This window comes from Lissotriton vulgaris, chromosome 11 (assembly GCF_964263255.1).
Source record: "Lissotriton vulgaris chromosome 11, aLisVul1.2, whole genome shotgun sequence".
NCBI classification, from domain to species: Eukaryota; Metazoa; Chordata; class Amphibia; order Caudata; family Salamandridae; genus Lissotriton; species Lissotriton vulgaris.
Genome location: NC_141699.1, coordinates 359588341 through 359611306, shown reverse-complemented (window position 1 = coordinate 359611306; position 22966 = coordinate 359588341). Strand labels below are relative to the sequence as shown.

Genomic DNA, 22966 nt, shown 5'->3' with positions numbered 1-22966 from the left:
AGACAGAGTAAGTAAACAACAGTGTCATGTTGAGTCCGCCAGGTGGCCATGACATTACAGGTCGGTGCCTTTCAGGGATATAGACCCGTTCCATGTGGAGACAATATGCAATTGACACAGCAGGAAAAATCAAGCATTACATATGAGTGAGTATGGTACATCTTCACTAGCAACATTCGCCCCAACTTGTTCACCTTCCTCCTCAATGCGTTGCCTATATAGGTATGCCATAAAAGTGTGCCCACACATCTTTAGGCGGAGACCGTGGGGGTAGGAGTTCTGCATAGTCGTGTAATCTCTCCTGTCGTGTAATCTCTCCTGCCATGTAGTCATGACTCGAATCCAACACTTAAACTTAGGGGCACGCCCACTCCGCATTCTACAAGAAACTAAGCGTTTGGCCAGCAGGAGACTAAGGGCTAGGAATTTTCTATGAATGGTGGTAACGGACTGGGTCAGGCCCAAGAGGTGGGAATGGAGTCATAGCTACCCCAAGCATGTCAGTTAGCCCCCGGAAAACCTGATCCCAGTAATTGGCGACTTGGGGACAGGACCAGGCAAGATGGATAAAGTCAGCACCTGCAGCACCACAGCGAAGACAGCAATCCAATTCACGCAAATGAAATTTATGAAGTTTGGCGGGGGGTGGGGGTGTAGAGTAATTTGTCAACATTTTTGCCAGTACATTTTTTTCCAGTTGTTTATGGACAATGTATTTTTGGATGCTATTGTTGAGCAGACTAATGCTGAGGGACAACAGTGCCAGACGTAAGCCTCACTCTAGAGCTACTCTGACTCCCACAAATCCGGATGAGCTGAAGTAGTTCTTGGGTTCAACTTTTTTGATGGACCTGATAAGGAAGCCGTCACTGTCTTCATATTGGTTTACTAAACTCTTGATGACAGTGGTTATATTTCTTGCAACCATGAGTTGTAATCAGTATTTGCTTCTTCGGATGTTGCATTTTGTTGAGAATTATTTCGCGTTGCCACAAGATCATCCTGATTGTGAATGTCTTCTTAAGATTCAGCCTGCCCTCGATCACTTGGTAGATAGATTTTCTGAGATCTATGTGCCAGGGAAAGAAATAGCTATGGACGAGTCCTGTTAAAGGGCGGATTTTTTTTTTTTATTTTTTTTAAATTAGGTGGTACATTCCTAGCAAGAAGGCACGTTATAGAATTAAGATGCATATGCTGTCTGAGAGTAGTACTGGATAGGTCTATAATTTCTGGGTACACCAGTAAGGATTCCAGTGATAAACCCCCACCCCCCACCCCCACCCCCCCCACCCCGGTTGTCCGTCCACTTTTGGAGTAAGAGAAAAGTGAGTGAGAACTTGATAGAGGACTTTTTAACAAGAGGTCCCCAGTTATACCTAGATAACTTAAACTGGTGTGCCATTGTTCAGGGAATTGTTCAAAGTGGACATTGTTGCTTGTGGCACAATCCATTCTAACCTTAAAGGTTACTGAAAAGAGCTGGTTTGTATAAAACCTTTGAAGGGACAGTGCAGTGCCTTGAATAGCAATGAACTTCTGGCTTTGAAAATTTCTGACAGGAGAGAGGTCTATATATTGACAACCATCCATGATGAAAGTACTTCACCTGTGACCGTTTTATAGTCAGGTTGCTGAAGTGCACATTTTAGACTACAATAAGCACATGGATGGTGTAGTTAGAGTAGATCAGAGGTTGAGACCTTACACTGTTGTTTATAAGGATTACGTTTGGTATAAGAAGTTGGCTATTCATTTAGCAACCTTCAATGCTTTTGTTGTATTTAAGGATTGTTCTCCAGTGTGAAAGATTACATTTGTTCAGTTCCAGCAGTCTCGGATAGGCTGCCTTGATGTAATGGAACAGGCAAGAGTTCCGAGAGAAGCAATGGTGGAGGATGTGGCTACATTGAAAGATTGGCACTTGCCTGATCACATTCCTTCCAAAGTAAGGGATCCCTTCACTTCAAACCTATTGACCGTATTCATATGAAAAGAAAATTTCAGACATTTGCAATGTAGAATATACTAGTACAATTGATTTTAACATTAACCTATACTTTTCTAATCCATAAACAGACTTTCTAAACGTTCTATAAGCACATACAAACTCAAGCTCAGCACTACATAGCACAACAAGATCCTTCAGCACATTCAAGAGATTGTTCACATGGATCAATATGGCTTTATTTTGCTTTGTAAAAAAACGTTTAGCTGGGTATAGATCTTCTATCCAAATAACAGATTTGAGGACTTTAGAAGAAGTAGGAAATACCAGCTGAAGCGGTTTAAAAGTACATTAAAGCATTGCCTCCTTTCACTGCTGGCTTTCTATTTTTTTCAACACAAAATAGCTTTAACATCTGGGATGCAACGAAGTCCAAGTGTAAAGAAGGTCGAAGAGCGACGTAGTTTCAGGGTTGAGGCTTGTCACACGAAGAATCTAAGGAGTCAACCACAGGTAAGCCCTTAGGTACCCCAAGGAAAGGATTTGAACAACACAGGGGTCCCTCCCAGATGGGGCACTAGACAGAGGGGAGGATACTTCCATGTGTTTTGTCCAGTTTTAAGCCAGAGCTGGAGTCAAGAGCTCCCTAAATTCGCTCAAACTAGAGTATCCAAGGAGGGCACCAAATGTGCCTTTCAAAGAATTCGGGTAGCGCTGGCAATCGCCGCCACCCCAGTCCAATACACCAAGTCCAGTCTGGGAGGTGATTACACCTTCCTGTGACAGGAAACCTTTTGTTCTACATTCCCCTGCTCAATCTTGGCTCAGGAGCAAGAGGGCAAATCAGGTCTGTGGTCGGCAGTAGCACTAGTTTGCTGGCAGACCCTGAAAGGCTGTTACCAGAACTACAGGGGATACCCCAAGGGAGCTCCCTAATGCATGGGACCATACTATCAACACTGGAATCAGCGTTTGGGTATGATCCCAACATGTTTGATACCAATATATAGCTATACATCTCATAATGACTGACGTCCACTATATGTATTAAAATGGCTGAAAACACTCAAAGCCTAGAGAATCGACTCAAGGGTTTGTAGGGGTTTCCAGCTCATGCAGGGGCACCGTCACTTCTAGACAAGCACCCTGCCTTCAGGACTATAGGGTCTGCCATAGGGTATACTTATAGGTTTTAAGTGCAGTGACCTCAGATATAAGGAAGCAATCACCAACTCACCGGCGGCAATGGCAGGCATGTAGTCAAAGTTTAAGTGGACTCACATGGGTGGCACAATACACGCTGCAGCCCATGAGAGGCCCCTGGGGTACCTATGTCCTGGATATACCGTAGTACCATATTGTAGGGACTTACAAGGGTACAACAGTAGCCAATTGTGGATGTACAAAAGTACTTACCATGGTCAATTTAGAAAGAAAGCACAGTGACTTGGCGGGGTCCCGGATTAGCAGAATACCAGTTAGACTTGGTCAAAAACACACGGACACCAAGCAAAAAGTGTGGGGGGCCATTAAAGCAGATCCTACTTTCCTACACCATCCAAGACAGTTGGCAATTAATTATTAAACTACCCAGGACGATTTATCGCATTTCCTAAAAGCAAACTACAGTGATGTACTGACCTTGAAAATTCATGTATAATTGGTGTAGGAATTGTATTATGTGGCGTTATTATGTTGCGTTTCTTACTTTTTTGGGGGTACTTGTAAATGCTTTACACTTGTTCCTTCAATTAAGCCTCATTGATCTGTGCCACAGCTACCCAGGACGGAGACAAAGGTTTTGTTAAAAAAACCTAACTGAACTCAATAAAGGTTGTAACATGATTACATGGTCTCACAACACCACCACATAATAATTCACTTTCCTACACTGTCTTTGCCTTACACTGTCTTTGCCTTTGACCCTGTACTGGAATCCTCTATCTTTTGGCAATGTTTGTGATATATAAATAAGCCATACACATGAGGAAAAGCTACCAAGGAGATGATATCCAACTCTCACTCTATGAAACTCTGTTTTAATGGGAAAGTAGTAGGCTTTCTGGATATGGACGGATTAGCCTAGGTCATGTAGAAGTGTCATTATACTTTGAAGGTGGTCCATGGCCAGCGCAGGGGACCCCACCTACAACAGCAGCAAGTCATCCAAAAAAGAAATGCAGACTCCTGATTTCTTCAGTGAAACCACAGCCACCAATTTGGAGAAGACTTGCCAAGCATTTGAAGACCAAATGGTTGTAGTCCCAGCAAGTGCTGTTATAGGACACCACTGTGAAGGGAGGCACATCTTATGTACAGGAAGGATTGGTAGATGGAAATTGGTGTCTTGGATATCCAGGGAGATCATCATTTCACCGCATTGAGTGTCAGGAGCATCTGACTCATTTTGAACTTGTTCTGCCAAATAAAGATATTGAAGAGCCTTGGATACAGGATGCGCCAGAGACCCTGTCTTTCTCGAAAACGATAAGTAAAACACCATGCCCTTCTGCTCCAAGGACACTAACTCACTCTACAGCCTCTATTTTCAAACAAGACAAGCACCTCCTCTGAAAACATTAAGTCATGCGCCCCCAAAGATCTTCCATGATGAAAAAGGGCAGTGCAGGGGATGGAAAACAAGAAAATTAGTAGCCCTTGCTGATAAACTGGAGCTCCCAGGGAATTCTCACTGAAAGCTAGTGGTGGGGGTAAAACAAAGTCAGATAGGCTCTGGTGAAGTAGACCTAGCTGATAAAGGTAACTGGAGCGTTTGGTGACCAGTAGAATCTTTGAGGGGTCCAGAGCAGATGGGAATACTTTGTTGCTGTGAAGGTTATACTTTGAAGAAGCCCAGTAAGCAAAGGTATTGTTGGTGGAATGGTTTCTCTGGAGCAGCAAGGTACAACAAATGAGACATGGTGCACCTGCTCGGAAAACATTCCACAAATGAGTCCGATTTCTCTTCAAAGTGTCTTTAGCAATCAAAGGACTTGTTCGTTAATGCCACCTAGACATCTACCAAGAAGCCTGTATAGCACACCAACGTGTGCCTCCAGAGTGTGACCATCATCATGTTGACAGATTACAGCCGAACTTCAGAATCGGTTTGGAAGCATCCAAACTGAGGCTTGAACATCATTACCAATTTCAACATTGCATGGACATAATATTCAAAAAGGTACACGGGTAAGACTAAACTAACCAAAGCAAAAAAAAACTGGCACGTGGAGTAAAGTCATTTGGGCTCACGATCCAGGGAACCAGTAGCCCTAGTGCTGGGAATCAGTTTAGTTGGAGTAGTTTGAATCATCAAAATCTGTTGACTGAGGAGCAGACAAGAACTTGGAATGGGAGGCACTGACCTAGAATGTTGTGCAACAGATTTGTGAAATCCCATGCCCAAGAAAGGTTTTATCCATTGAGACAATAAAGGCTCCAACAAGGCTTTGTTAAATGGAAGGAGCAGTTCCTTAGCAGTTGAAGAGGGCTAAATGATTTCCATCAGGATGTTAGATTTTACCAAGGGCCCTTCTAGATCATTTGCTGGTTTCCCTACCACAGACATAAAGGCATAGACTCACTCAGAGGGAGGGCCTGAAGGGTAAGGAATGTCACTTGTTGCACTTCCATTTTGGACGTCAAGAATAAAGCCATCATCCACGTGATAAGGCAGAAGGCACTATCCACCTGTGAATCATGTCATGTGAGCCTGAGCTGAGAACTTCCATCAGTTAAGAACATCCATGTACTTTGGAGAGAGGCTGCATCAGGGGCTGGCCCTTGAAGAAGGTCCGAACATTTTCTCATCAGTCAAATAAGGTCAGTCAGCTTTGAGGGCTGAAAGCAAACGAGTACACGCCTGGGTAGACAAGGTCTTCCTTGAAGGCAATGCAAAGGATGGTTTCTGCAGAGGTGCAGAGTTGGGAGCCATCGAATAAGAGTCACAAACTCTGAAGTCACAGCTTCCTTGGGCAGTGGTTCTTATGGGTCGGTCTTGAAGATATGCAGAATGGCTTGTCTAAAGGTCTGGATGTGCAAAAGGGCCTACAGATGGAGCAGGAAATACAGATTGATAATTTTAAAACTCGAGATCAGTTCCAAAGATGAGGAAGAGACTGGCCCCAGTAAAGCGCTGTGGATTCTTCAAATGTTCCTGGGATTAGGAATGTTTGCTGAAAAAAAAGTACTTTTTCTTCCTGTGGCCCAAAAAAAGATAAAAAATAAAAACAAAACGTTTCCCACCAGGAGACGTACCCAGGGAAGGTAAGAGGGATTATTTTGGAGTATCCATACCGGTTTGTACCAATTAGTTGGCCTTGTGTTACAGAATTGTTTTCGGATGCATGGACTAACGAGTTGCATGCTGAGGAGTCCTAATAGGATCCCACGCACAGTATGCAGATTGTATATGGCTCAAAGATCTTATGACAACATCGGCATGGTTTAAACCAACAGATCTCAGCAGTAGACACTGGACCTAGTTGCTAGGAAATCTAATCAGAAGACATTGAAGGAGAGGACATGAACTGCAATGGTAAGGCACAGAAAAACAGTACCTGATGCAAGCACCAAATATAAGCAAATGCTGTAATTTGCTGGGAAAGCGAGTGAAACTACATCCTGTGTTCCAGAAATCCATCTGGAAAACTATTGCTGGGGGAATACATTTCTCGATTCAATCTGATATCCGGAAGATATACATAAAATGAAATCCAAAGGAAAAAAAATCCATAAGAACAGCCCTTCAGCATTCCTCGACTTGCTATGAGATGCAGTACGACAGCAGGGCATTCTGTAAAAGGACTACACGTATGGTCATTATGCTGGACAATGCCATGGATGTGAACTTTCTTCCCAGGAGGATGGAATAAAGTACACATACTCGGTATTCATATATTCAGTACATTAGTTTAACCCACGACTGTTTATACACAAAAATAAGTGAATCAATCAAATTCTTCATATAGATTAACAGATCTTTTTGAGGAATATGCCACGTTGGTTCGCATGCGTTTACCACACATGCCATTACAAAGAAGTTGTTACAACAACCGCACTGTTACCTCGCATACCATTAGAAAGCAAGTCTGAAAAACAACTTGCTGTGTGGAGGACGCTGGATTTTTAAATAGTAAAATTTACTATTACAACTTTAGTCCGTGCAACAGTAGGGAAGGTGTTAGATTTTAAATCCAACACCTTCTGCCCCCTACAGCAAGTCGTCGTTCCGATTTGCGTTGTAATGGCATGCATGGTTTCGCACTCATGGTAAACTAGGTTTACCATTTTTTAATCTCTTTGCAAGAACTCCTTACACAACTAGCAATAGCGCCTGTACAATTGTAAAAGTCCAAAGAGCCAAATCCCAATTAATACTAAGACAGGTTCTTGCACTAGTGGGTGGACAAACACATACATACTACAAAGAACATCTAATCTGCTGCTGCACAATCAAGAAACAGACATGTAGCTGTGTAGCAGGATTATTAACCGACTCCAGAAAATCAGTCCTAAAAGAGTAGAAAACAGCACAGTCACTTAGCCAAGTTGATTCCATCAGTGCAGCCTGGACAAAGATCCATTCACTGTAAATAAGACGGACTGGAGAGGAGATGAGAGAAAGGGTGTTGTACGACTCACATTCTCAGTTGACAGCTTAATGCAGGTCGAGTAATGATCTGTGATTTGTGTATTGTTCAACTTTGGGATGAGAGTTGGAGTTTCAGCTTGCCTGAAATAGAAAATTATAATTAATTTCCTTAAGGTGGTAAAATGATACTCGTGCATTTGTTATAAATATAACGTAATAGTTTGAACAAGACATTTGGTCATAGGAGACGTCACTAGAACAGTCATGTGATAGTGTTCGGCCTGGAGGAAAGTCGCCTTGCACTGAACTGAATTCTTCTTTCAATAGTATTTTATACTTTCTAAATTCAATATTGCAACCAACGTTTTAACCTGGTTTTCGGCATAAGAGGCAACCACATTAAATATAGATGTAAAAAAGAAGCAGAGAGCTCTGGGTAGTTCCCAAGTTTCGGTGGAGAGCAACTCCTTTATGGAGCACCTTACAACACCATAATGAAAGTGAAACACACTTGTCTGTGGTTGCTTTTATTCATTCCAGGTTGGCTTGGATGATATTTTAGCAACCCAAAGATATTATACTGTGCCTGGAGTGGTAAAAGGCTTTTTTTATTTTACAGCTTGGCGTGGATGGCACTGTGATAATCCTAACCTTAAAGACTTGGCTGCAGAAATGGCAAAAAAGACTCTGTCCCTTTCTAGCTCGGCACGGATAGCACTGTGCTTGCTAATCCAATGCTTTAAAACTTTGCTAGATCAAGCATTGGCAAAGCCAATAGGCCTCGCCTATGTGAGAGCTATTGGTTTAGTTCATTTTATCTGTGCTGTCCAGCACTGTGGTTGTACAGTATGTTTTAAGTTTTATTCTAAATTGCCATGAAACAGCCATTATTCTTTTATTTATTAAGTTGTGAGGAATGGTTAGAGCTTTGAAATAAAATATGAAATGGAAGGGAAGTAGCAACACTAACAACGGTTGTCTTAATAAAAGTATTATGACAGAGTGAGCACAACTTTATGGTGGTTCCTGGGGTACTTAATATAGAGAATAGGATGGGTAGTGGTAGGTAACCAGTAAGGTGGATATCGGGTATTGCGATATTACGCATCATATTTGGTGAGAAGGGTTCTTTAATTTTAATTCATGAAATAATTTAGATTAATGGAAATGATTACTATTATTGTGCACATTAATTAATAGGCAAGCAGGTCCCCACATTTGATACCGTGTGCTTGTGCTAAGAATTAATGCAATTAGTTTCTAATAGCACAGCAAAAGTGTGACCTTGAAGCTCATTTTTGGCATAGAAAAGTTGAAAATAAATCTTATGTTACGGGAGAGTTTCAGTCGCAAATATTGTTTGAAGGTGAACTTAAATGATAGGCAGCATGGTTTGCGGTGGAATAAAGGTACATTTAAAGCGGAATGTGAATGTTGCCTTCTTGCTCGTTTTTTGGACACCCAAAAGCTAAAATAAGTGGAAGGTAACAATTTCCTGAAAACCTTGCACACATCCTGTGTTTTTGCTGACACAACTAGTGTTTAAAGCTGCCCAACAAAATATTGAAAAGGTAGCGTTGTTCAAGGGGAATAAGGTTCTAGGTTGTTGTTGCAGTGTAGTCACGAATATTCTTTTAAGCTGTCTAACATAACAAATGAAAGGCAGCATTTTATGAGGTGAAATAAAGGTAAATAAACATTTCCTCACATGCAAGGTCTGTTTGGCTTGATATAAGAAGATGTGCCTCCCATACTGCTTTTACTTGCAATGTAAAGGGGGTGAGACCGGATTATTCTTTTTTTACATGTCCACAATAACTAATTTTCACAATAAATCATGAGGACTTGTGGCATATCTGGGACCTGAATGGGGTTTCCCAGCTTCAAAGGTCACAACTCTGCACATAAAACACATACCAATGCAAGTCTCCTCATCTCTAGATTAGTGGCCTTTAAAGCTGTGGAACTGGTAATAAGTCCAGCATCAGCATTAGAAGCACATTTTCTTATTTCAAATGAAATGTAATGCAACAGAGTGTGCGTGTATAACAGACAAGCAACACCTCTCCACAGTCACATGTTAAACACCAGAAATCATACAAATGAAAAGTGTTTTAAAAAAGAAAGAAAAAAAAAGTACATTAAGGACGTGGCCAAGATGCAGTCGCAAACATTGGTGAAAGCTACATAAACAAGCAGACACAATCAACAAGAGGGTGGGAAGTATGCAGACCAGAGCTAGCTACAAAAGATGCACTCTGTAGAGAGGCTCAATAAAAAGAAAAAAATAGCTGTCAAAAGTGCGAGCAGTGGAAGGACACAAGTACTTGGGCCATGCTCTAGGGGATTGTCCCATGCAAGAAGAGGGAAGTACCAAACAGCAGGAAGCTAGAAAAATCGAGAGTTGCTTTGAAGCCCATCAATTGTAAGTAATGGGGTGGCCCCAAGTCTAAAAGTAAACAAAAAGTCTCGAAGGGACAGCATATGCTCTGTATAAGAGAGACTTAAAAACAGACGCTTGAGGTAAGCAGATTCAGAGAGTTGCTGGTGTTGTAGGGTGCTCTATATAGAAGCTGCTCTCCACCTAAACTTGGGTACTACTCACATTTCTCTGCTTCTTTTTTGCATAATTTATGTGGCACTATAAGCATGAAAGTGTATTGTTTTTACATATAAACATACATATATACATATATATATATATATATATATATATATATATATATATATATATATATATATATATATATATATATATATATATACATATACACACACACACACACATATACACACACACACAAAACACGACATGTCACACATTCCTGTGTGCCATATCCTCTAACCCAGCATGTGATTTAAGTCACCCATACAGCAGGCCTGATCGCACTAAGGCAGGGTGCTGAATATTTCATGGGAGGGCATACTTGCATGAGTAGATAAGCCCCTGCCCTGATCAGTCCCATTACTGCTAGCACAAGTGACCCGGGAAGCCACTTTAAAACATGTGGGGACACTGGGGAAAACGAGTTTCCAAACTACAGGACTGCTTCACTTTAGATATGGATGTTTGGGGGCGTGGCCAAGATGGCAGCGGTGTGAAATGTAATATATAAATACATTTATATATATATATATATCTATATATATCTATATCAATGTCCTGTTTGGAAGGGAGCAAAATATTTTTCACAAGGAATTAAGTATCGCGGCACACCTCTTGGTTGTCAGATATTATTTATTGCAGACCATACATTTTCTCTATTTTATGTTATTAAAGTGTTTCTAAAGCATTCGAGTGGATCTCTAAAGTGGGCTACAATTATTAAGAGCCACATGTGTGAACTTCTCAAAAGATTTCAGTTGGGCAGGATTCAAAAAGTAAACTTTTCTTTACTTCTGGGTGCGAGAAGCATAGGACACAGGGTGTGAAGAACTGGAGGAACAGTGGACTGAGAAAGTTTACCCTCTTCGTGGAAAAACAGCACACAGCCTCATGGCAAAACAAGGTTTCCTTTCCTCTGAAAAAAGCTGACAATTGGTGGAGCACATTACTTTAGTTCCTGGAGTCATAGGGCGACGTGGCCTTACCTGCTGGGAGAAACTGCAGTAGCTGGAGACTCTGTGTTACTAAGAGCAAGATCGATGACGCGTGAGCGCCTTCGCCGCTTCCTCTCCTCCTCGTCATCATTGCCAGGAATGTTTTGCAAGTCAGGGGTGCCAGATAAATTTATTGGCTGCCGGTGGGTGCCAGGAGATACAAAGACGCTATCAGGAGTAGCCTCCTGTGACCTTGCAGCTGACTGAGGTGTAGCCACCATGGTACCTGAAAGAAAAGGGCATCAGCAAAAAATTAGAGCTAAACAAGCTGTAAGCAAATTCAACAGCATTGATAGAAAAGGTAGTATATAGAATCTGGTTAAATAGAAGATAAAGGCCTGTTCAACTAGGCGCACTAAAGATCAGTCACAAGCATGAGGTTTTGGAAAGGCACTGTGTAGGGTGCAGAGTTCATGTTGCAGTACTGCCCCCCCACACACTTTGACTCATATTTAATGCAACTTTAACTGAAGTGTACTGGGTGTTCGTTAACCAGGTCCCCAGTACCAGTGTTCTTTCCCTAAAACTGCACAATCTTTTCCCCAACTGGCAAAACCTTTAGCACCCTCTGCAAGTCTCTAACACATGGTTACCTTGGTACCTAGGACCTAAGGAACCAAGCATTTGCAATGCAATAGGTCTCGCATTAATTAAGTTTGAGCTATTGGCGTTGCTAAATATTGCAACACCAATTGCAACAAAAGTCTATTAAAGGTAGGCCAAATTTTTTTTAATTTATTTTTGTAGCAATGGTGGCATGCTGCGCTTTAGATTAATATGTTTAAAAGTAAAGTGCGCCATACTGCGATTGCTACAATAGTTAATTGTGGATGCGCTAACAATTGATGTGTGCACTGATGGCTGGTGGTGTGTGTGCCTGGTGGAATTGTGCACTGCCAGCTGGTGGTGTGTGTCTGGTGGAAGCGTGCACTGACGGCTGGTGGTGTGTGTGCCTGGTGAAAGCGTGCACTGAAGGCTGGTGGTGTGTGCCTGGTGAAAGCGTGCACTGAAGGCTGGTGGTGTGTGCCTGGTGAAAGCGTGTACTGAAGGCTGGTGGTGTGTGCCTGGTGAAAGTGTGCACAGACGGCTGGTGGGGTCTGTGTGCCTGGTGAAAGCGTGTACTGTGTGTGTGGTTGTGTGTGTGGTTGTGTGTGTGGTTGTGTGTGTGGTTGTGTGTGTGGTTGTGTGTGTGGTTGTGTGTGTGGTTGTGTGTGTGGTTGTGTGTGTGGTTGTGTGTGTGGTTGTGTGTGTGGTTGTGTGTGTGGTTGTGTGTGTGGTTGTGTGTGTGGTTGTGTGTGTGGTTGTGTGTGTGGTTGTGTGTGTGGTTGTGTGTGTGGTTGTGTGTGTGTGGTTGTGTGTGTGGTTGTGTGTGTGGTTGTGTGTGTGGTTGTATGTGTGGTTGTATGTGTGGTTGTATGTGTGGTTGTATGTGTGGTTGTATGTGTGGTTGTATGTGTGGTTGTATGTGTGGTTGTATGTGTGGTTGTATGTGTGGTTGTATGTGTGGTTGTATGTGTGGTTGTGGTTTTGTGGTTGTGTGTGTGGTTATGGTTGTGTGTGTGGTTGTGGGTATACAGCTTTTGCTGAATGCGTGAGTTGTGTGCAACATGTAAGGTTGCAGCTGCCACCACAACATACACGGATTCAAAGGCATCCAAAAACTCGTGAAATGTGCCCAGTCAATGTATTGTTGAACATGCTGTTTTGCCAGTGACTCATTTCCTTGCAAATGCATGGTATGCAAAGGCACCCACATGACCGTATGTCTTTTTAGCAACCATCCCAAGTGACAGCGGTCCACAGCCTTCTCCTGCAGCCCGCCAGCTGTATGCACAGGGCTTGCCAGAGTGCAGATATTGAGATTTCGAAGGTAGCCTTACGAAATGTGGGTATAGTGACAGATTCATTTGGATGTGTCTGCAATTAGACCGTACTTGTGTCCTGTTTGGACTGTAACATATAACATATTTCCCTTTAATATGGATACAGTGTACTTTGCTATTTTATAAACATCTAAGCTGCTGTCGCTCAGCTTCAATACGCTGCACGAAAGAAGCCAACGCTCGTTCTGCATGAGATCAGTTTGGTACGAAACTTTGTTTACAATCAAGGAATGCTTTATAAATGGGACAGGTTACAATAGGAGGGGGGCCACAGTCCCGAGCAAACTGTTTACAAGAAAAAACAAGATGGAAAAAATAGCAATAATCGTGAAAAAGGAAAAAGACAGATTGCGAAAGTGAGAAAAGGACCTACGAGTAAAAAAAAGTTGGTATAGACAAAAAACTGGTGAGGATAAGAAAACCGAGAGAGAGAGAGAAGATAAAGAGGCCACAGTCCCGAGCAAACCGTTTACAAGAAAAAACAAGCTAGTATTTAACAAACATTCGGAGTGGCAAAAATGAAAATAAACAAACATATAGCTCAAATATTGTCAGTCAGTCAAAATACACAATGACGGAACACCTCAGCCAGAACAGAAAAAGTTGAGCAGGCCTAGTACCAACAGGAAAATATTAAACACCTTTTCAACATATCTCTATGAAATAAAGAAAAGCATAATGTAAAGTCCTGGTACAATGATCTTCAATCAGGGTTGCACAAAGTTACAAACCGCATCCTCCGCACCTTACAGGGTGGCTCATTTCAAAATTTGACGTATACAACGCCATCAGGTCGCTTAGTGCACAGCACCTGAAACGTTGACACTTTTGATAAATAAATAAAGTATAAATGCAACAAATGATACAAGCATACACAGTGTGGAATAAAGTCATACTACACGGTTGAGCAAGCAATGATTATTAACGTAAAGTACAAACTCTGCAGTTTACCTGTGCGGTCGGTATGGACTTGAACCAGGAAAAATCGGTGCTGAACATCCCTGGTAAAAAGAACGCTTGCACGCCATTTCAGAGTACATCGAAAACACTACCAGAACTGCGGCGGGGAGCAATAATCACACGGAAAGGTACCAGAAGCATGGCAGGGTTTTAGTTTCACTTCCCAACAAAGCTTTAAAACGTCACGTTGAGAAGTCAATGGAAAGTAGGTGCACGCCGATTTAAACGAGTCATCATCTTGAAAATAAATAAAACACATCTACGCCTACGGAGCAGTGGATGAATCATTAAAGCGCTCACCTTCAAACGTAGTTGTTATTATGTCCCGGGTGGAAGTCAGGCAGGCCTGGGGCGGGACGTGAAGACACACCAGAAGCCCGGGCGGGCTCCCGTGAGGTGAGAGCCTCGCACGCACAGAAGGATGAGACCGCCGCCGCCTGCAACGAGCCCTCACCTGGAGAAGAGTACCGGTGAGTGGGGGCCTTTGCAGAGCTGCGAGGGCGGGGGGCATGTGTGTGTGCGTGGGGCGGCGGGGGGGGCTCTGTATGTGTGTGAGCGTGCGTGTGTGTATGTGTCTTGGAGTCTGTGTGTATGCGTGTGTGTATGCGTGTGTGGCGACTGCGGGGGGGGGGGGGAAGAGTGTGTGTGTGTGTGTGTGTGAGCGAGCGAGTGTCTGTCTGTGTGTATGCGCATGCATGTGTGTATGTGTGGGGGTGTGCACGGTGAATGTGGACGGAGCCGACGTGCGCGTGCACGAGGTCAAATCCACAGGCTAAAGCACGTGGCACCCTCTTGTCCTAATCCCCCCGAAGTCGATCACTATAGTTGTCGAACTGGACTGGAGCATCCTACGGATGCTAGTCCAGCTCGACCTAATAAAAAGAGTCCCTAAGGGCAGCAGCACTAATTGTGCCACGCTAAGGGACCCCTCACCAACCACATGCAAGGCTGTCATTGCAGGCTCTTGGTGCAGGCGAAAGTGAAAAACACAACATGTCACGCATCCTTGTGTGCCATGTCCTCTAACCCAGCATGTTGTATTTGTAGAATCAACCCTACAGCAGGCCTTATCACCCCAAGGCAAGGTGCTGAATATTTCATGGGAGGGCATACTTGCATGAGCAGATAAGCCCCTGTGCTGTTCAGTCCCATTACTGCCAGTACAAGTGACCAGGAAAGCCATTTTAAATCATGACACTGGGGAAAACGAGTTCCCAAGCTACATGATGGCTTCACTTTAGAGAAGGATGTTTGGGGGGCATGGCCATGATGGCGGCAGTGTGAGATGTGTTCTTTGGTCTCTCCTGCCGGGTGCCCTGGGCTTCCCCGAGAACCCGCATAAAGCATGGGGCCATCACTCAGCTGCGCGACCCGGGAGAGCTTTCTCAGCGCTAGAAATTGCTGTGTCGCCCATCGATTGGCAGCTTTTAGCACCTGGAGAGGTGCCCCGAGACTAAGGGTGTAGGCCCTAGTGAACGTCCAGCATAACCTCCATAAGTAGGGGGGGGGGAGTGCTGGAGCTGTGCCGCCACGAGAGACTGAGCCGAGCGGATACAGACAGCAGGCAAGGTGTGGAGGAGCTTCCGGATCGGGAGAAGTCTCCTTCACAATGCTTTAGGCCGCGGGCCCGCCCCGGCCTGATCGGCTAGGCCCCCACAATCTCACCAGTCCTAGTGGAGGTCCGGCGGCACCCGAGCAAGCAAGGAGTATCGCCGGAGACGCGGCGGCATGGGAGTGTCGGTGTTGCTGCCGGACCATCACCAGACAAGGGGTGACATAGCAATCGGATCGGGAGGGTCCCTCCCGCAACGCTTCAGCCTGTTGGGCCAGCTTGACCAGATCGCAAAGGCCTCCCACCACTGAGGCGGCTGTCGCAGAAGATCGGCGGCATTTGGGCTCCCAGGGGAAAGTGCAGTCACTGCTACGTCACACTGCTCCTCTCCGAGAACAGTAGCAGAAGAGAGACAGAGGAGCTGCCAGATCAGGAAACAACTCACTCAACGCTGGAAGTCACAGGGCCTGGCTGGATGAGTGGCTTGGCCTCCCCCATAAACCTAGATCATCGGATTGAGGTCTAGGGTATAAGGGCATACAGGCTCTTTCAGTTATCCTTCAAACTTACCTTGTGAGGCAGGATCCAGAGTGTTCACCTGGGTCCCATCTCTATCATCATAGGGTCAGTTTACGCACTTCACAAGGGCCAGGAACAATTTCTATGGGGAGCGGGGGCGAACATCATGTCCACTCCGGATCAATGGGTGGTTCTGGGAGGGGATCTCAACCTAGTGTCCACAACAAACTAGACCGTTCAACAAAGCACCATGGGACAGCAGGAGCCAGGACTCGAGAAATCTGAACAATGGTACTAGTCCTGCAGGTCTAGTACTTTAAAAAAACTCCACAACCTAACAGTAACCTACTTGACCTCAGTCGCTGAAAGCAGAGCAAATGTGACAAGATAACAAGATTTAAAGGCATCTTTATTGCTCATTTGCTTGGTGAGCAATAAAAAGGCCTTTAAATCTTGTTATCTTGTCACATTTGCTCAGTTTTCAAAGACGGAGGACAAAAGTTAGTATGTTTTCCTACTCGCCAGAAAGGACGAGTAGGACCTAAAAATAGCTCGACCTCATAAAATTCATCTCGCAAATGCGAGCGGTCGAGTGGATTTGTCGAGCCCTGAGGAGCACTTGGGCCGGGAGAGACTCAATGGTTACAAGAGCTGGACTTAAAGGGTTTATGGCGTGCCTCTCATCCCAGGGGATACACATTTTACTCTCATGCCCATAGGTCCTATGCAAGGCTGGATTATTTCTTAGGTTCCAGGGAAGTAGAGGCTGCAACCAAGTTCACTTGGCGATCCCATTTGATATCGCTATCCCGCGTTGGGGCCAAGTTTCCCGCTCATGGCAGCTGAGAGAGACTTTGCTTCGTAGACCAGAAGTTACTTTGCAGATGGACAAGGCGATAAGACATTATCTAGAGGCTAACTAGAACGCTGAGACACCCATCACTATAACTTGGGACGCCCTGAAGGCAGTGATAAGGGGAGAGTTTCATGCTTACTATGCAGCAGATAATTAGGTGAAGAGGGAGAAGCGCACTCAATTGTAGCAACCAGTGCAAGAACTTTAACAAATACACCATCGCACTGGTGCCCCCAGAGTCTGGCGCCAATTGGAAACTGCCAGGAAAGAGTTAGCTGTGTTGGACTGGGTCAATGCGGAGTACTTAATACCTTCGACTTAATCATGCCTTTTATGTCGGGAGCAACAAAAGCGGGAGAATGCTCACGAACAAACTCAAAAGCCAGCGCCAAGTTAGCACTGTAGATGCGGTCTCATCAGACAAGGGCGCTTAGATGGAGTGTGACAAAGCAATAGCAACGCGATTCGCAGCGTTCTATGGGAAGCTTTACGCCGCACAAGATCTCCTGTGCCAGGGAACTCAGTCATATCTGCAAGGTGCAAGGGTCACCCGCCTGACTGATGACCAAGCGACGACTTAAGATGCGCCCATAGAATAGACAAAGTTATTTACGCGAAAACCTGACTGAAAGCCCACAAAACTCTGGGTCCTGACTGATTCACTGCAGCTTTCTATAAAACTTTCTGCAACGCACAAGCACCTTTCCTCCCTTGTGTGTTTAACTCCATCTCTAGCCAGTCAACACTCCCCCCCCCCCTCCCCCCCCCCCCCAACTTCCATGACAGAGGCATCAGTTGATGTTATACCAAAATCAGGAAAGGACAAGAGACCATGTGGGTCCTATCAGCCTATATCACTTTTAAACATTGATGCCACGCTTTTTACTGGGATCCTAGCGGCGCGACTAGCCCCCCGCCCCCCCCCCATATGCCTAGCTTAGTGGGCCCAGATCAAGCTGGATTCATTCCCAATAGACAGTGTCCAGACAACACTAACCAGATATTGCATCTCGTGGATAAGGCGGTCCGCTCTCCACGCAAATCCATGCTTTTCTATATAGATGCAGAGAAAGCATTTGACCACGTTCACTGGCCCTATTTAACGGCTGCCCTGAAACACTTCTGACTAGGAGAGCGGTTCCGCACTTTGGTTCTAAGTAGCTATAGCAAGCCAAATGCATCGGTTTGGGAAAATGGCAGGGCCTCTCCTTGTTTCCCCATTAGAAAAGACAGGGGTGTCTCTTGTCGCCCCGGTTTGTGCTTTTTATCGAGCAGTTTGCTCAAAGAATTCGGGACAACCCAGAGATTACAGGGATCCAATTTGGGGGCAAAGAGAACCTAATAACGATATACGTGGATGATGTAATTGCTTCTCCCGAAAACCCCTCCCCGGGTTCTTAGCAGTAATGGATTGTTTGGAACTGTGTCAGGGTTTCAGGTTAATCTGGCCAAATCCCAGGCACTAAGCCGCATTGGATCTTGAGATACGCAAGATCTAACCCGCCTTCTTTCTATCCAATGAGTGGGAGACTCAGTCCCATATCTGGGGATCCAATTCGCCCCGACCATAGAAGAGGTGATCTCTCCGAGTTACCCTGGTCTTGTCACACAAGTGAAGTCTGACCTTTCACAATAGTAACAATACCCACTCATGGATGGGCCAAACAGCGGCCCTCAAGACTATCCTCCCCGTATATTGTATGTCTTCCAGACATTACCTTTATAGGCCACAGCGGGGACACTTCAGACCCTCCAGAGTTTATTCCAGAGTTTTGTCTTGGCACGACGGTGCTCCCGGATGAAACGAGACAGAAGTAGGCAATCGCCAACAGATGGCGGCTTAGGCATCCAATACATTTTGAGCTACTTCCAGGCTGCTCAACTCCTATATCGTGAGTGTACCCGCCCTGAATCCGAAAAGGGATGGATGTTCATGGACAGGGCCCTTACTAAAACTGCCCTGTAGAAGATCCCCTACTTAGATAGGCCTGCCCCACCCTCGGGGTTTGAGACACAGTGGTGACCCGTAAAGTCTTTTATATGTTCCCTTCTCCACTCACCCCAGTGGTGGAGAACAGGGACTTCACACAGGGGTTGGATAGCGCCCCTTTTAAAGAATGGCAAAGAGCTGGTTAAAGATCTAAAGGTCACCACTTTGACGAGGATGGCCTCATCCTATTTAACACACTACAGACCAAGAACGAGATCCCAGAGACTGAGCGATTTAATTCACGCAGATAAGACATTGGGCAATGCAACCTACAGTGCGGGAGGCTGCACAGCGAAACCTCACAAAGTTCGAGAGATGGCTCCTGGCTAAATAAACAGAGCGGCGCCTTGTCTCAGAACTATATAGGATGCTCTCGCAAGAGCCACCTGACTTAGACAACCCTCCACAAACAAGATGGGAGAGGGAGATGGGCCGGCACTTCACCACTGAGGAGTGGGAAGCTATATACTATACAGCCAGGCACACAACACCTAACGTGCCCAGTATAGAAACGGCAACAAAAATTGCCTTATACTGGTATCTAACACCGGTAAGTCTCTACAGAGAGAAGCCTGAGAATGGAGACAGCTGTTGAAGAGGCTGCAACACCCCTGGGACATTGTTTCATATCCTCTGGGAATGCCCTAAACAAGCGCAGTTCTGGGCGGACATTTTGACAGACGTCGACACATTTCGACACCCAACTGCCCAGGTTTCCTTCATTTATTTATTTTTTTAAACAATTTTTGGGGGGTTTTATCACACAACATACAGGTCAAATTATGTTTTCCATGCTTCTCAAACATCCAAAAGGACCCCGTAATCACATCTTCAGGCATTAGAGCAGAATGACATTCAGATCATGTATGGGAGTCCTCCTACATATACACCCTAGTGCGCCTTCGCCCAATAAACTAAAAAATACCTCATAGTCACCCCCCTCCCTGAACGCTCATCAATCGGTGGTTACGGTCAGTGTCAGTTAAAGTAGTGTGTGTGGGGGCGCACTGCGGGATGGCTGACAAACGGCAGCTCCGCCGGACGGACGCTAAATAGCGAGAATTACATCTGCATCAGCGACCTAGCGCACCACCAACAGACATGTTGTGCATTCGGAACATGTTGTGCAACCGATGGTGACTTTTAAACGGTGGACTTGTGGAGCTATGTCCTGTAATCCCCCTTGAAAGAGCCGCGGATGAGACTGCGACGGATGGGTAAGATGGCGCCCGCTAATGAGATGTCACACCAGTCTCGATTCTTAGATATCAAAACCTCGAGCTACTGCCCCATACCCCTACAATCAACCGCCTAATGCGGAAGCGGCTCATTTATGTCTGGGCGAGGTCAAAAAGCGACGTATAACGGGTTACAGCACAAAGACATTTGCTGCGCCGAGCAAGACAAAATGGCGGCCCCCCAGGGAGCTCCGGTGGTGCGACAATCGGACTACCAAACGCTATCCTATGATGCAGACTGCCTAATACACGGAAATGATGCACAGCCGGCACCCCGCGCGTCGATCAGATTGAAGAATAATACTGCCCGGAGCTCTACGGAAAGCGATGCCAAACTTGCACTGAGCACGGTGCTGCTGCAGATACGAGACATATTAGAGATGTCGTAGAGACAGGCGCTGCCTCCTGTATATCTGCGCCTCCCGGTGCACGCTGGAGAGCACCAAGCCCTTCTGACACCGTCTGCTGCATGGAGATGTGATGTACATTGCCAGGAGTAATTTGAGAAGTTCATAGGCCAACCACGCTGCACACGCTGCACTGCTTTGAGAAGCTCCGGTTACGGCAATAAGGGGCACTGGACTGTTGGCGTAACGGTGGAGCATTACATAAACGTGCCACATCACTAACATCATATGTCTGGTAACGACAAGCCGCATATAGGGTAAGTCAATCTCCAGGTGGACACGGAATTACTTGGCTGCCGAAGTTGGCTAAACTGCTCGTGTCATCTACCCTGATCGGGGCATAACGGTTCTTCGCACCAAGCGGCCATTTGGATGAGAACGCCGGATGGAGTAAAACGAAGGGCACAGGTCCAGATCACTTCTCTGAAGCGCAGTCTCGGACACCAGCACACACGCGACCTCCTGCACACACTTTCTGGGCATTCGGACTTGGCACAGCAAAGTGGAACCGTCTGAACAAACGACATTGATCTAGGAGGCTGATATATACACGCATGAATAGCGGCTTCTTCACTGATGACAACGAAGCACGATCTCATTGCCACCAATAAGTGCTTTTCAGTGACAACGTCTGGCTATCATTGTAGTGTTGTATTATATTGCGCCTAATTGCGGATCTAAAGCAAAGATTGCCGCTCCAAGATGGGGAAACCGGACAAGCAGCAAACAAAACTCAACTTTGAGCAACGCAGGACGACAGACACCTGCATCGCATTCGGAGACGGACGCAGACAGTGGCGCAACGCAGGGGATGGAGTCTATTCTGAAGGCCATCCAGTCCAGCCTCCAGGACAAACGGTAAACTGGATCACCTCACCTGCCGTGTAGACAATATGGCGGCGAAGATGGACAAGCACGATGAAAGGTGGATGAGGCTGAAACCAGAATATCGGCGTTGGAGGATGAAGCACGCACGAGCACGTCTAAATACACTGGTTTTGAAAAAATACTGGAAATCATCAGGTCCAAGGCGGAGGATTTGGAAGTCAGATCGCGTCGCAACAATGTACGCATCGCAGGTGTGCCGGAATACACAAACACGGGCAAGATGGAGACGTATGTGGAGGAACTCAGCCTGGCGCTTTTTGGAAAAGATGCACTATCGCCGATATTTATTGTGGAGAGGGCTCATCGTACGATGGCACCGCAACCTCCACCGGGCACACCACCAAGGCCAATAGTGGCGCGCATCTTGAATTATCGGGACCGGGATGCTAAGTTGCGGATGGCACCCGAGCACAAAGACCTCACCTTCCAAAATAACCTACTGGAATTCTACCCTGATTACACGATGGCTGTGCAGCAGGCCCGCAAAGAATTTACCACAGCAAAAGCCAAACTGCGTGACTTAAAAATAGAGTACGCCATGCTGTACCCAGCACGTCTGAAGGTAACGTGGAATGGCAAATAGGCGGTGCTCTCCACACCCAAGGCCGCGAACGACTTCATCAAAACCATTGTGGCCGCTAGAAAGAACAGAGGAGGACAAGATCAAGAGCAGGACGAGGAATGAAAAGTTGCTGGGAAATGGACACTATCGGAGTCACTAATGCTCACAAATGAACCCAGACGGCCTGGTAAGGACTAAACGGGCCGATATGACTAATGAACTATGTCGCGATGACTGCCCCATCAGCGGAAAGTCCACATTCTGCATTATTGCCCACCACTAGTAAGCACGAACTTCGAGGCATGGATGTGTATAAACTATCTCGATATACCATAGGTGATGCATGGCCTGGAGGACGTAGAGACTCAACACACCAATATAGTGTACTGTGGGGGAGTGAACCCACATCCTCACTGAGGTGGCTGGGGTATAGCCCTAGGAGCAGAGTGATCACTGCATAGGCTGGGGGGGCATGGCTGTAACTACGGATATAGCGCTTGATGTACTTTGAGACAAGCTGCAGAGTCAATACGCTAGATACACCTTCACGTATGTCTCCGCTTGATCCCATCACAGGCTTTCAGCACGTTGTGAGCAAATTATATATCTGTTACAACACTATGGTACTGTATTCTTTATGTTCAATTTTTATAAAGGTGGGTGAACTATACCTAATGCCCACACACTTACACTGGGTTGGAGGGAGCCGTTATGGATCCGTCGCTGCCGCTTAATTGTGATGCGGCTATAGCTGTACTCTATAGAACACTGGGTATGCATTTTGGACTTGTTCATACAACAACTCAGGTATCCATGCCACTGGATGAAGTGGGGTGATAAGGTGCTACAGATTGGAACGGTGGACTCTGGAGTGTATGCAGTATGCGCCTGGATCACTCTGCGCATCTATATGCCGGACTCTGCCAGGGTTTACTTGTTATGTTTACTCTGTTATTTCTATATCTTTGGT

The 22966-nt window shown here is 45.5% G+C and overlaps 1 protein-coding gene across 1 annotated transcript in view; it reads right to left on the bottom strand.

Annotated features, from left to right (window-relative positions):
- NCAPH (non-SMC condensin I complex subunit H) overlaps window positions 1–22966 on the bottom strand; it is a 379053-nt gene that overhangs the window by 273593 nt on the left and 82494 nt on the right. Inside the window, exons 2-3 of the mRNA XM_086943336.1 lie at window positions 11133–11367; window positions 7592–7682 (exon numbers count right to left, since the gene is read on the bottom strand). Of these exons, the coding sequence (XP_086799462.1) occupies window positions 7592–7682; window positions 11133–11367 (326 nt within the window). The remainder of the gene's footprint in view (window positions 1–7591; window positions 7683–11132; window positions 11368–22966) is intronic.